The 15,815-nt window shown below is 37.4% G+C and overlaps 1 protein-coding gene across 1 annotated transcript in view; it reads left to right on the top strand.

Moving 5' to 3' along the window:
- TRAPPC3L (trafficking protein particle complex subunit 3L) overlaps window positions 1-15,815 on the top strand; it is a 51,325-nt gene that overhangs the window by 2,614 nt on the left and 32,896 nt on the right. Inside the window, exons 2-3 of the mRNA XM_055243836.2 lie at window positions 7-104; window positions 2,907-3,006. Coding sequence (XP_055099811.1) covers window positions 7-104; window positions 2,907-3,006 — 198 coding nt within the window. The remainder of the gene's footprint in view (window positions 1-6; window positions 105-2,906; window positions 3,007-15,815) is intronic.

The raw sequence follows: 15,815 nt of genomic DNA, 5'->3' as shown, positions 1-15,815 counted from the left end.
CTCCAGAATAAAGATCTCTTTGTCCTCACCTATGGAGCTCTGGTTGCCCAGCTGTGTAAGGATTATGAGAAGGATGAAGATGTGAACCAATATTTAGATAAAATGTAAGTGGAAGTCCTTCATTCTTATTGAATGTCTGTTGTTTCTTATATCACCTGCATTCTTTCTGCCTCTGATGACTTCCTTTGCTTCATTTCACCAGCTGTTCTTCTGTCTCAATTAGTCACATCTGAAAGCTAAACATAATTTCTTACAAGTGCCATTTGGGTTGATAGAATAAGATAATAGGAAGGAATTTTTTCCTACAAATATCAAGTGTGGGATGTTTTCTCTTTAGTTAGAAATCATTTCTTAAGTGACTTAAGAGTCGCTTATAAGCAAAAGATGTGGTAAAATTGAAATTGTTCTATTACCAACATGAGGGAACATCAAATTTTATTCTTTTCAGAAGTCTTTTGTTCTAACACAGCTCCTTCCAATATAAATATATGCTTACACAAGCACAGACCATCTATTGAAAGATATGCAAGAAACTCATAACGATAGTTTCCTAAGGGGAAGATGGAGAAAATGGGAATTGTGAATTAAAGGGAGAGTTTAAGATAGCATTTTTATTGTTTGAATTTTTTTAATCATTAGTAAGCTTTTCTTAAAAAACATATTAGGTAGAAAAACTCACTTCTTTTTTAAATGAGACCGATTCTCTTTGTCTTTGTTGTTGGAGATTCCTCCTGCACAAATTCCACCTTTTGATTTTCTCTGAATAACTATGTGATCATCAGACGATTGCCAAACAATAAAACATCTGTCAATGGTTTTTGAGTCTCTTAATTATAAACTCTGAAGAGGACTCTAACAGAGGAAAGACTGGAAAATGTGTACTGGTTAGAAGATTTATCTAGGCAGATTGAAGGGGAAATTTAGCCTAACATTTTAGAGGTTTTTAAAAGCGTTCATTGTATTTTCAGTTGAAATATAGAAAAAGACAACATAAAGATTGAAAGTCTTTTTTAAAAACTCTCATTTTTCTTCTTTCTGTATGCATATTCTTTTTCTTTTAAAAAAATTCTAATTTATTTTTGTACACATGCCTTTTTTTTGCATTTCTACTTAATTAGCAAGGGCATTCACAAAGAAGAGAACTGCCCAACTGTCCACCTATAGATTTTTCAGTCACTTCGTTAGCTGAACTCTCTATAGCTGTGAGGAATGTTAAGGTTATTTTACACTAGGTCACACTTAAACATCTGACATAGCATTTCCAGAAATTACTTCATTTTATTTGACTTATGTTAAACTTGCATTGTTTTGTGAAAAAGCTGTGAATAATAAAAAAGCTCACTTATTTGACTAAAAAAAATACCTTCGGTTAGCTAATTGAGTACACATTTAACAAATATGAATGAAATATTAAAGAATAAATTTTTGAGAAGTTGCAGAAAGATCTTAAGAAAAAAATTCACATTTAGATTTCCTTAATAGCTTTTGCTGAGAGCCTCTTACATTTTTAATTTATAAAACATCTACTTTGCAGAAACATACCCTTTGACCAAAACAATATGTGTAGATATAGCACAGCTCATAATGTTTTGGCTTCTGAACACTGTTCCCAGTTGCTGAGCTGTGGATATACAAAGTGATAATTAGAAAACACTAGAAATATTTTTTAATCCTGATACAACTATTTCTGTAAAGTAGACATTTTGATTGTTAAAAGTCTTTCCAGTGAGAGCTTCTTGGCTGAAATTATAAACCATTTTTCTCTAAAGTCAAGGAAGCTACACTGAATATTTCTATCCACTCAGAAATATAAATAGGATATCTCACAAGATTCATGGAATTCATAAGCACTCTCAAATCAAATCCGTCTCTCTCCAACCACCTAGTCACCAAAGATTTCATCTCTTTTTAGAGCCTCTGGAGTAATCATTGCCTCTGAACACTGTGGTTTCTTGTTGGGCATTTTGTGGCTCCATTGGAAATCGTTTCACTTGTCTATGTACATGTGGCTGTGAAATTAAAAGACCAATTTTGATAGAGGTTTGGCAAAAATAGTATTCCGTTTGATTTCCACCTTGAAGGTCACATTTTCTCAGCTAGATTGCAAGTTCTTATAAGACAGAGATTCTGACCTTTCTTTGTATCCTTCTGGGAAATTTAGTCGTTTCTCAGTTTATCTTGTTGAAAGTGTGTGCTCAGCCAACTTAGCTACATATTCAGTGTATGTATAATCACATCTCAATCGAAGGTTTTCAAAATTGTACTTCAGGCACTATTAGAGCTATTTTTTCGGGGTGGAGATAATACAATACCTTCCCCCAATCCCATAGTTTGTTTCCCTGGAATGAAAAATGAGTTTTCTGAACTTGGCTGTTTTTCACTTAGTAAACTTCAGAGTCTGAAGTTGCCGAAACTTTCACTGACAACAAAAATTTTTTCTGCTCCTCCTTCCAGAGCCCATCCTGGAAATGCCTGCCCTTCTACCCTGATAACAATGCTAAGAGAAGAGCGAGCATCCGGGTATCACACATGTAGCAGACACTTTAGCTAGGATTTCATTTGATTTCCATCAATAGCTAATGATGAGAAAATTAGTTGCCACTGAGAAACATTAGGCTACAGACACCAGCCTTCCTTAATTTTAATTTATATTGTCAAGTTTGGGCAAGTCTTGATTCTAGGCAGACTCTTCTGCTTGTAGACCAGTTAATATTTCCTCAGTGTGTTGCTGTCTTCTTTGTGGTCCGTGGGACGAAGAAGAAGCCCACAGCCAAAAGCCATTTGACTCGTCATATTTGGTTTGATTTGTGATTCACTTGCACAAGTGCTAAACACACAAATCCCTTCTGAAAAACTGATACACTTCACTAATTTCTTAGAATTTTCAGTCTTTCCTTCATCCACAGGGGTTACGGCATTGGAACGCGGCTTGTGGAAGACTTTTTGGCTCGATCCTGTGTGGGAAGATGCCATAGTTATTCAGAAATTGTAGACATAATTGCCCAGGTAACTATGTTTTTAGCTCTGTCAAAATGTTTTGAAAAATCTCTGACTCTTTTTGAGTTTGGTGGTTTTCTGCTCAGATTGGACAGGTTCCATCTGCATTCATTTTTAGGTGCTGAGAAAGGAGATTCAGATTGAAAAGCATTTTATTTCAGCACAGAGATAAAGCTATGGTGAACTGAAAGACGCATTTAAGCAACTATAGATTTTCCTGACTACAGGAGTGTGTAGAGTGTATGTCTCACAGTGGAAAAAGCATTTCCAGAAGGTAAACAGAAGGGGAGTGTAATAGGGCAACCTTAAAACATGCATGCCCCAAACCAGTTTCTTTATGATAATTTTCAGCACATGGAGGGAGATAGTTTGTGGTAGTATCAGAGAATATTGTTTAGTCATTCCCAGAGTATTGTTTTCCCAAGAGAAAAACAGAACTTCCTGTAAATATATTTGTTCTAAGAACTCTCATAGCCCTGATACATAGGAGACAACTTGGAATCATCCAGGATTAGCTCACTTTTATTAGAAATTAAACTGGAAAATGCATCTTTAGCCAGCCTTTAAAAATCTTGGCCTATGGTTATTAATGTAGTGTTGTTAATTTGTGGGAGACTCAGAAGATACGCATGTCTCCAGGTTTACACAACTGATCAATTAAGTCAGTCTCATTTTTTTTTCTCTCCTAGTCCTTAATATTGTTATACATGGCCAAACTGACTCTGTGCATGAATGGCTGTCATTCTATACCATCATGCTTTCTGAGCCTAAATGGAGTTTTACACACTCTTTGTCTTTCACTGTCACAGTAACCCTCTGAAGTAGGCAGAATTGGAGTTACTATCCCCATTTTCCAGATAAGAAAATTAAGTTCTAGAAATAATATGATGAACAGTAAATAATAGTATATGTGGGAAAGAATTCTACATTAAAAATACAATCCAAATGAAAGATTTTTCCATTTACTCATATTATTACTTGTATTATTTCATGGCTAGTGAATAATGTGGTTGAAACTGTTATCCGAGTATCTTCCAACCTTAGCACAATGAGTTTATCATACCACTAACCAGGTTGGGGAAAAAAAGTCCCTTTTTATATTGTCAGAATATAAGTAAGATCCCAAAACAGTAGTATGAAAAATAAAATAAAACGTTTTTTAATGAAACTAATTCTATAGGCAATACTACAAGAATACCAGCTGTTTTAATGGAAAGTAAATACTTGTAATATATAAATGTAGATGGTTGCGTTTTGTTGCACTTCTAGTCGGTAGCCCCCTAGGCTTTTTGATTAGTAAGACACAGTCTCTCTATAATGAGGATAGGTTGGTTTGAGAATGACTCCCTCTTGATCTTTGCCAAAATTCATCCCATTAGCTTAGTATGGGCAAATCACTTGAGCTCAGGAGATCGAGAGATCGAGACCAGCCTGGCCAACATGGTGAAATCCCGCCCCTACAAAAAAATACAAAAATTAGCTGGACGTGGTGGCACAGCTGTAGTCCCAACAACTCAGGAAGCTGAGAGGGGTGGATGGCTTGAGGCTGGGAGGTGGAGATTGCAGTGAGTCGAGGTCATGCAACTGCACTCCAGCCTGGGTGACAGAGTGAGACCCTATTTCAAAAAAAAAAAAAAAAAAAAGAAAGATTTAAGACTTTGTCTTGCAAATTAATAAGGCGGTAGAGCATTGACCAATAATCTGAAAACTTATATAATGTGGAAAATTAAACCTGACTCATGTGTTTAAGGTTGTTTATTAGGCTTTGAACATTTGAAGAATAATTTCAAGGGCAATTTGGAGACTTCATTCTAAAGATATGTTAGCACAACTAGCAAAAATTTTCATTTCTCTGGATATGTTTGTATATGTATCTTTTTCCATTTATTAATGTATTCACTTGTTTTTTTAAGAAGATGATTAACAGAACAAAAAATATCTGTTGAAAAAAGAGGAGTAACCAACTGGAAGTAGAGGCATATACAACCTCATTGCTGAGAAGCTGGAATTACATTCTGTCACACCATGTAGGGTCAGAGATTATCTGAAATATGCTCAATACCGTAAATGCCCTTGGCCCACAGAATATTGACTGATCCAGTTAGAATAGTGCAGTGACATGGGAGGATTCTCCAGTTTTTTCATACTGTCTATTCTTAGCGCTGAGGGCAACATCCAAACCACTGAAAAGCTTCTGAAGAGACTCAGAAGAGATAATTCCACATATTCATTTTAATCAGAAGAACGTAAAGGAACAAGGCTTCTCTAGTAGAAAATAAAAACGATAACTTTTAAAAATTATTGTGATTAACTTCAAGATAGCTGCTAACAAATATCCCATATAAATCCTTTCCAGAGGTGGCTAAAAAGTCTCACGTAAAACTTTCTTGTTACCTGTGGTCCTCGACCGGGATATTCTCCATTCTCTATTGGCCACAGGAAAATTACAGAGCTGAAAGCCAAATAAAATATGCCAACAGGAAGTACATATTTATGTGGGGCCTAATGCAGGACTTCTTAGTGGGTAGTTACTCAATAAAAATTAGTTGAAAGAAAAGAAAAGAGGAAGGGAAGAGGGGAGGAAGGAGGAAGAAGGAATCAAAGCAGTCTTTTGTTCAGACCCCTTAGGAAGTTGCTTTTCTTCCGCAGGAGGTAGCCTGGGAATGCTCCTCACCTTGCCCAGTGCATTTAAGGGCTCCTCGAGTCCCTTCCATGAGGAACTACTCGCTTTACCTGACAATGAAGTCTTCAATATGTGGAAACAGAACAAGAGTTCTTTCAATGCTCCAGATTAAAAAAGAAAAGGTTGAAGAGGAATCGAGTAAGAAATGTTCTATGCAGAGCATAGGAAAGAAAATGAATTCATATCTCAGCAGGAAAAGACCCATGAAAAACACCCAGAATGTTCCCCATTTAGAAATTATATTCAGAAACCATATTCTGTCTTTAAAAGAGTAAAGAAGCTTCTAACAAAATTTGACCTCCTAATGGTACACAATTTTCACCGAGTTAGAAACAAGTCTGTTTGATTCTCCCCATTAGAAAAATGTACAACATCTGCTTTCCAAATATTCCTTCTCTAAGATTTTCATGTCTTATCAACCATTCTGATGAATTCCTTCCTGTGTCTTCTGTCCTCAGTGAACAGGAAAAAGATCCACTTCCACTCCTATGCAAGATTCTTTCTTGTCAATGAGGAGAATATTCATCACCTTCACCCTTCTCTAGTGTAGGACGGTTGTCCCTGCTCTTCACACCTTCCTTCAAAGGCCTGATGTCCTTCCTCTTGATCATTTTTACTTCTCCAACAAAATGTTCCTTTACTTGTAGCACTAATGTCACCCATTTCAGGAGCACTTTGACAAAGATGAAAGGTCAGACTTTAGTTATGGACCTGCCCACTGAAGCTTTGTTAATAATTAGCAGCTTTTATTCAAACGTCGGGCCTGTGGCAGCATTATCTCATTAATCCTTGTAAACTCTCCTCAGAGGAGGCAGATGTCAAATGATACAGTCAGTTTTACAGAGAACTAGGCCAAGTTCAGAAGAAGTTTACTGTAGTCACATGCTGCTCCCAGAGCATGGCAGAGTCAGGGATAGAACCTAATGGCTGTAAAATTTGTTTGCCCTCTCAGACCACACACTTCTACCGAACACCATCATCATCCGTCTCAAGTACTGAGCACCTAGAGACAATGGCACCCATAAAACTCATGATCTCTGTCCTGTCTCCAGGGAAGGAAAGAGAGAGAAGGAATGCATTTGAAGAGAATTGACTAGATAAAGAAACCTATGCCCAGACAGGAGAAGTGATCCCTGCCTCTGAGTTAGTAAAAAGACTACATGTAGGAACAGGTTTCCTGAACTTACACTGCACTCTGCACACCTCTGCCTTTGGGAGAGAAGGACTGTGTAACTTCAGGTATTCATAACATTCCTCTGTCTTGTTTCCCTCACTTGTTTTTTTCTTCAAAGAAGAGGTCGGTCTGTCATTAGGCCTCTTACGATGTCTTTTAAGTAGTAGACAGTAAATTGCGCCATCTAGTGGTCTGAAAAGAAATCCCATGACAATGGCCAAATCTTTGAAGGCAAAAATCTTTAGTTGGCCTTGCATTTTATATAAAAAAAAGATGCCAAGTTAATTATAAAGTCTCGTCCCTACAACATTAAAATTCGTCCATTCTTAAAACGGAATTTTATAATATACAACTTAACTTTTTGTAGTAGTTACTTCAAAGTACAACTACAAATATTAAATAAGACATAATAATTTATTTTGAACGTTTGTAAGTCAGCAGCATTATAACATGATATTAAAAAATTTTAATAGCATTGATATTTTCTTTATAAAAGTTCAAAGTAACTCCTACCTATTACCTGTATTTCCCTTATAAGAACCTTGTGAAATAAAAAGAATATCTATCATCTATCATTAGCCCCATTTTACTGATAGAATAATTGAGACTTATCTGCTATCACCATGGACACACAGTAAGAAAAGCCAGCTTAGAATTTAATTCTTCTGACCTTATTCTAGTGTTTTTTCCACAAACTAATTGTTTAAAATATATCTTTAAAGATATTTTTCTACTATGATAATTGTTCTGAGAAAAATTTTGTAGTTGGTCTAAATGAAAATGTGTAATATGCAGTAGAATTACCATAGCTGATTTTAGTTGTAATAATGAAATATTAGGTAATTCAACTGTTACTTACAGACCTATATGTCTTTCTGTTTATTATAAGGGAAAGTAGAAAATGCAATTGCACCTGTCTCTGGTCAAAGAGCCAAAAAACCTCCTTAGTTATACAAAATATATTTTAGGGTTTCCAAACACATTTATGATAAAATAGTTTTGTTGTTAGGAGAAGCTAATTAGAGATAAACTTGATCATTTAAATCAAGATGATTATCAAGGCTAGGCTTGACAATAATTATAATAATGTTGCCTTTTGAAAGTAATTTGGACACAAGGAGCTGTGATCATCATCAGTAGATGAGCACTGGCCTAACCATGTCCAATGTAGTGGAGATTAAAAAGGAAGAGTCCACATCCTGCTGATCCACATTCCTACTGTGTGACTCTAAGCAAGTTGCTTAAGCTGTCCAAACTTCGGTTTCCATATTTGTCAGAAGAGACCTCTTTCAGCTGTCATTCTCCTGAATTTCAGGTATTACTTTCACTAGCTATCATCTGCACATTGAACTATAATCATAAATAGCTGAGTGTGGTGAATTTAGCTTCCAAAGCCTCCTGCAGAGCATCCATACCTTCTAGTTACTGACAGTGTTTATAACTCCTTGGCCTTGCACAAATTATGTTTGTCAAAGTTGGGAAGCTTTTTGCTCTCAGGTCCATGTCAATATGATGATTACTCTGAGGGACGTGGGGGAATTTATCATTTTTCAGTGTAAATATCACATTACTTTGTTGTCACAGTAAGAAGGGATTTTTAAATACAGCATAAAAAGACTTAAAAAACTTGAAATCCTGATTTTTAGGTTAAAAAAATCAACGTCTAATATACTGTACTTGTTGGAAATTCTGGAAAGCAAAAGAAGAGAACTTTTCCTTTTATAGTATAGATTGAAATTTTACCTTCATTAAATAATGTGAGCAATGATTTTGGGGAATGAGTAATAAAAAATCAAGGAATTGGTCATAGGAAGCAATATGAATGAGGGTGCCTAAAGCAGGGAAGTAAATCTAAGTGGTGAATTTTGTAAGCATAAATTCTAGGGCAAAAGATTTAGGCACATAATCCAGAGAGAAAACAAAATAGCAGAGGGAATTTTTTTTCCCAGTGGATGAATCATTTTTATTTCAATAAAATGGTCCATTTGAGATTAGAATTGAGTGTACACAGAAAAATTTCAGCAAATCATACTAGTCATATTTTTTTTTCTTCTGCTTCTGATCTGAATGCACAAGACTGCTATGACTGAATCTATAGGACGAATGAAAACATTTCAAGCCAAAACTCCTGAGCTGCTTTAGAATGGAGACAGCGTGAGGGCTATAGATTTCCAATCTCCAATACAGATTTGAAGCACTGATTTGACACTTCGACAAGGATATCCAAATCTGATTTTATTAGACATTTTCGGAGGGGAGTCCCACAGCTTGGAAGGTGAGCCAGAGAGGTTTCAGTCAGGAGACAGGAATCACACAATCATTTCAAAATGAAAGGTTGAATATAAAACATTATTAGCTATTTATAGGGGATTAGCTACTGAGAAAGGGGAAAAAAAACCGCACTACAGAATTTATGGGTGAGAGTGAGTACCCAAAGGAGGAATCCTTTTTAGACAGAGTTCCACTTCTTAAGGCTGGGATTCAAATCTCGTTGGGGAAAGTATGATTACAGACTGGATAGTGGAGAAGGCCGCTGCGTTGCTAGGCTCAGACTGCAGGCAGGGAAGAATGGTTTAAACCTTGCAATCAGGAAACTCCCATTAGGGTGTAAGTGGGCTGATGGGGACAGTAAGAAAACTATAAGCTCGAAGCAGCAAGTTAGGAAGGAAAGGCCACTGGGTATTCTATGCTCTGCCGGTCACAATTCACAGCAGGAGCAAGCCAACAAAAGGCACACTAGAGACAGAAGAAAAGCCCTTTCTTCCTGCTGTGTCCCTGCAGCACCTTCTTCTGGCCAAGGAGAAATGTCTGCATGATGGAGCTCTAGCGTTACAAGCAGAGCAGTGAACAGTAGGTTTTAAGCTGAGAGGCAATAATCTGACAACCAGTACAGAAGGCATGAGCCATCCTGATTGTTACTTACGTTTCTATTGCCATTTTAAATTTTGGTGGGCTCATGTTTGACCCCATCTTACCTGCTCTCTCACGCTGGAATTATTCTGGTCACTCAGTGCAACTCTAGCTAGCTGTCTGGTGGAAGGAAGAGGTGGCAAAGGAAGCCACGTGTTTTTCTTGCTAGAGTGGTGTCAACTTCCTGCCACCAAAGACACAAAATAGGCTGAAGAGCACAATTTTCAGTGTGCAAACTTTTCTTCTGAAATAAAGACTTTTTGTTAAATACTGTGAAATTTGTTAAATACAACCACTACCTCTTTTCTCCTACAAATTTCTTCTACAACCAAATCTATTTTCCCTTTCTCAATCTGTCCAATGATTATAAATCTACTGTCTCTATTTGATTGCCGTTAGAAGTGCTGTTAAATGACACTGTGGCCAAGAACTCCAGAATATCACCTGCCAATAATTTATACTTTCTTCCCTGGAAGCCCAAGGTGGTGATACGCAAGGATAAATGGCAGACTGGCCCTTAAGCTACCACCTAGTGAAAGATGTAGCTGGGGGCTTAGACTTAAAGCCTGCCAGTGGGTCTCATAGGCTTTAAATTAACCAAGTTGACGTTCTGAAACGTTCATTAGGTCTTTCTGTGCCAAAGGGAGATGATTAGTTTGCATTATGTGAAGCAAGAGTTGTAGTGTTAAGATAAGCAAAAATGACAGAGCAACCTTTTAAAGGTAAGGGAACCCATGATTAACCTTACTTAACCTATCTTTATTATGAAAGCAGAGCAACGTAAGTCTGAATTTTAGTTTAATGTTTTAATCAGTTTGTGAAATTCAATTTTATTGTGTTTTGTGCCTGTTGATCTTCCAACGATTTGCTGTTGACCAGCTTATTTTGTACATAGTTCCAGTCTCCATCTAAAGAAAGCAAAAATGTTTCACAAAAGTGGAAGTAATACAGTTTCCCAAAGTTATGATAATACTAGTAAATTTTGTTTAATTTGATTCTTTATTGTATTAGCCAGTGAAGTTACCTTTCGTTTACGATTTCATTTCCCCATCAGATCTGTAAGTTTTTCCAAAGGAGGGATCATTTATAGCATTCTTGGGATTTGGTTCACCAGATAAACCCACACCTGTTGACATTTATTAAATATTGTTGAAGTGAACTTAGAAAATACTTGAACTTTTCACATCTACACCCTGTTGCTCCTCCTAGTCTGTCCAGAAGAGGGCAGTGGTCCACATTTGTCTCTGAATGAAAGACTCCTACCCTGGCCGCTCAATACTGACACCACATGCAGAAGCAGCCCTCTTATTTCAAGCAATATTCATTACACTGAAAATCAGTGTTCTGAAAGTACCTGGCTGTTCACAATAACAAATCCACAACAACAAGATTTAAACTGCGATAGGATCCTGAACAGGAAGATAACTGATTCTTATTAAATGATGACAGCGAACTCAACTCGATAATTTTATTTTATTTTATTTTATTTTTTTGAGACAGAGTCTCGCTCTGTCGCCCAGGCTGGAGTGCAGTGGCGCGATCTCGGCTCACTGCAAGCTCCACCTCCCGGGTTTACGCCATTCTCCTGCCTCAGCCTCTCAGAGTAGCTGGGACTACAGGCGCCCGCCACCACGCCCGGCTAATTTTTTGTATTTTTAGTAGAGACGGGGTTTCACCGTGGTCTCGATCTCCTGACCTCGTGATCCGCCCGCCTCGGCCTCCCAAAGTGCTGGGATTACAAGCGTGAGCCACCGTGCCCGGCCTCAACTTGATAATTTTATTGAAACATTTGTCTTTTCCATTATTGTTTATTATATTATATTTTAAAATTAAATATAAATAAATTATAATTATATTAAATTATATATTTATTATTGTTTCTTCCATTATTTATTATATGAGTGTAGAAGGTTTCAGAAGAGGGATATTCATTCTGCTACTCTGAGGTAAATTGTGATTTAAAATGCAAATATTAAGTAGGCAACCAAATCATTACATAGTGCACTTCATATTATTATGGAAAATGCTTGAAAATTATCCTAAAATTCATCACGGAGCCAAATTGTGTTAGGTAGACTCCTTTAGGTTACCAGCATTTGGTTTATGTCAGATCTTCAGGGTTTATTGTAGAGATATTCTGGGACATGATAATCAGACCCCATGAAAGAACAAAAATTGGAAAATCCTTACAGTTTTAGTCTATCTTGAACCCTCAGCAGCAAGCCTTTGTGGTTCTCTACTTCAGTCCTGTGCCATTTTCATGACTCAACCCTTCTCTGCTTGTTCTGCTCTTATAATTACCTACTAATATCTTTCCATTTTCCTTTTCCTTCTCTCCACTTCACTGCTTCTGGTGTTTCACAGTTTTTGTTGCCTCATGACTTCTGCTTACTCTCTTTTCTCTGGGTGTCATTTGCATTCTGCCCAATCACCCAAACTGTGACTTTCTCTATGTGTTTCGTATTTAAAATCCCAAAAAGAGAGTCTTTAACCTGTCCAGCCAATCACTAGCCCTGTGTTAGGTAGAGTTTCATGCTAAGTCACTTCCAGGGCCCTAGCCAAACTATGAACTGACTGTCCAGGCTCAAAATGCCCACCCTAATCCATTAACTGTGGCCAGAATGGCAGGATAATTAGCTAGAACATGGCAATCACAGGGAGCCCCTCAGGAAGGGAATCTGAGTATGAAAAACATTCCAAGATTTTCCAAAACAGGGCAAAGTAATTGACAAATATCTTGTTCTTCTTGTCTAGGAAATTAGTAACAGATATATATATATATGAGTCTCACTTTATCTATGAATCTTCTGCTTGCATGATTTATCTTACTGATGCTGGTGTTTGTTTTTCTTTGTTTTAGAGCTAGAATTTGAGGCAAATAACTAGTGTTGCAGACTCCATTTAGTATGCTAACTGTAAGGTATTGAAGTAGACAAAACTGTCTTTGTTATACATTTGCAGATAATAATAAAGAAAGCAAACACTTCAAAATAAAATGACTCTGCACTTGGAAGCAGTCAAGTGAAACCACATTGTTAATGCAAAGTAAATATTTTAGACCATTAGCAAGAGTGGGGCAGACATTATTCAGAACAGTGAGCTCAGAGGAACGCTTTGGTTGAAGGGAGATAACTAAATTCTCCTAAGAAAAATGATGTTGTGCCACAATGGATAGTATTAGGTTTCCCTTTGAACTTCTTATAAAGGAACCAATTACAAAAGTTTGCTCTGGTCATCTAATCCTGTGGTGCTTTTTCTTTTGTTACTCTTTTTTCTAAGTCTTTTTCAGTCCTTTCTCTTGACATTCTGTGTGTTTTCTTTTTTCAAAGAATGTTACCAAGCTGATTTTTAATGTGAATAGGAAAAGTGCCCAGATAAAATGAACTTAAACCAGGGCATTCAAGTCAGAGACAGTAACATATCTTAGGCTGTTTTTTCCTTTCTCTTAAAAAGGTGGGGCAGGGGGGTGGGTGTTGTACCTTATGCTGCTGTATTTTACTTACTTTGATTTCTTTTGTTCTGATTATATTTGGCTTCCTTCATTTTCTAAATAACATGCATCTTAAAAACAAATACTTCTCAAAAAGTCACCATATTTCCCAATTTTGCGTCTAAGTCTAGATGTAACGCACCCAGTACAATGCACAACACTTGAATGTTGCTGCCATCATAATGCTGTGCACAAAATGGGGAGGCATTTTTTCCTGTCCTCTGAATGTTCTTTCTTTTACTAGACTGAATATGTAAACCTCAGTTTTAGAGTTGCTTTCCATTCCTCAACTCTCTTCCGCACGCACTCCTTCTCTTACACACAACAACTTACTTAATGGTATAGGCTCAGAAATGCAGCCTGGGGGCCATAAAATAAAAGGCTTGGAACCTGTTTTATTTTCGTGCAATCTCTGCCCTTCACTTGGTTAAAATCTCTCACTGATATTGTGGAGACTGATTTTTGCTAATGGTCCTCTCAAAGAGTGACTCATTCATGCTGCATTCACCTCATGAGGGCTGAAGGCACATCACTGCAACTGCCTATCAACCTCACCAGATGACATGTAACTTCTGCCTTGCAGGACATGGAGAGGGGATTCTGTGCTCTTCACATAGATACTGAAGGCAGATACAAATGGTGGACAACTTCCACTCAGCTCCAGTCTACTTTACCTTGAGCAGCACAGTGCTCTCTCTACCAAAAGCAACCTGACAGGAAATCCCTAACTGTAGGGTGGGAAGCAGGAGGGTGCATGGAGGCTACCCCATATTTCACTTCCATCAGACAGCCAATAGTTGTGACTCTGTTAGTTACAAAGATTCTAAAATTTTTTGATATCTCGCCACTGTCTTATCTTAGAATAACATGTAAATAAATATTTGAGAAATTAGCTGTTATTGTACATGCCTCCCACCCCAGCCAAAAGATTGAAGTAGGAAACCCAGGTATTGGAATGGAACAGAATCCCCAGGATCTAGTGAGATTTGCAACCCAGGCATTCCTTACCATGCACAGAGCTGAAGGGGTACAGCAAAGCCAAGTGAAAGGCTCAGTTATTAACCTGAAGAGTCGGGACAAATGTGGAGAATGCAGGTTCACAACCAACCAGGTAGACACAGGAGACCCGGTCAGAGAGAGCAGTTCTCAGCACAGTGTAGGCAGGGGAGGACCCAAGGGTAAAGGCACCATATATGCCTCATTGTCAACATTTTCCTAAGATTACTAATCCCTTTAATCCCTCAACAACTACAACAACAAAGGAAGCTCATCAGATAAGCCTAAAAATAAAGTATTTTCTTTGCTCGTACTGTTTTTCGAAGGCTAACTCAAAACCTAGTTGTAAGAGCCTATTGAATTGCTTTTCTTTTTTCCACTCTTTTCAACATACTATATTAAAATAAAATAAGTGGGAGCCCTTGGTAAACAGGAATTGAATTCCATGGAAGTCACAGCCCAACACAACACAACATTCCAGAGAAGGCTGGCATCACAGTTAGCTGAATGTCAGACCATTTTCCTATTTAGTAGCAGTTTTGAGTAGAGAAGGGAGCAGAAATCAATTAAAAGGAAAGAAAAATTCTTTGTGGTAATAAAATTCTCAATATTTAAAAAATGATGAATATTCACAGCAAAAGCAATTTATAAATTATTTTAAGACATCTTACAATTTGGGCCAGAAATATGGCAGATAGATTATTAAAAATATGAAACTTGTTTAAATAAGCATAACCACTTAGGCTTGTTTCTCCCCACTTAGTAGGCAAGAACTGCCTGATGTAATCACTCATCCATTTGGTCTATTCCGCTTTGTACCTCTGGGAGGGGTGAAAGAGGAAAAATGTAGGAAATTTTCTTTTGTGGAAAAGCATATGTGTACAGCCACAAGCTCTGTGGATTTTGAGACTGATTGGATCAAACCCAGAAGGCCACATCCACTGTTTATGGCAGAGTTCCAACATGAAGGCAAAGCGCCTGCAGGGGAATTACCCTTAAACTTTTATTATGACTGCATTTGCATAATATTATTTTTTCTTTCATCACAGAGAAGAATCTCTTAGGGGTTGATTCTTAGTAAATTCTGCAAGTCACTAAATAACAGCACTGCCTCTCACCTTCCTTATGAATGTCCATCTTCCATTTTTGTTCATAATCAGGACTTACAAGAAATCTGGCTGCATGCAGATGTCATTTTTGCTCTGTTACTAGAAATGCTCTAAGGGAGAATTTTTTTTAATTTTACTTTATGTTCTGGGATACATGTGCTGAATGCGCAGGCTTCTTACATAGGTATACATGTGTCATGGTGGTTTGCTGCACCTATCAACCTGTCATCTAGGTTTTAAGCCCTGCATGCATTAGGCATTCGTCCAAATGCTCTCCCTTCTAGGGGACAAGTTTTGAATCTTCCGGGTATCCCAGCACATGAATATCTAGGCAGCCCTGCCTTTGCATTGAAGATTATTGGTTTTATTTCTGCTGTTTAAGTTATTTGGATGAAACTCATGTGAAACTGACTTATGAAACTGTAGGGAAGGCAAAACTTCACCTCTATCCTCTTA

This window comes from Symphalangus syndactylus, chromosome 2 (assembly GCF_028878055.3).
Source record: "Symphalangus syndactylus isolate Jambi chromosome 2, NHGRI_mSymSyn1-v2.1_pri, whole genome shotgun sequence".
In the NCBI taxonomy this organism is placed as follows: Eukaryota; Metazoa; Chordata; class Mammalia; order Primates; family Hylobatidae; genus Symphalangus; species Symphalangus syndactylus.
This window is presented reverse-complemented; position numbering and strand designations above follow the sequence as displayed.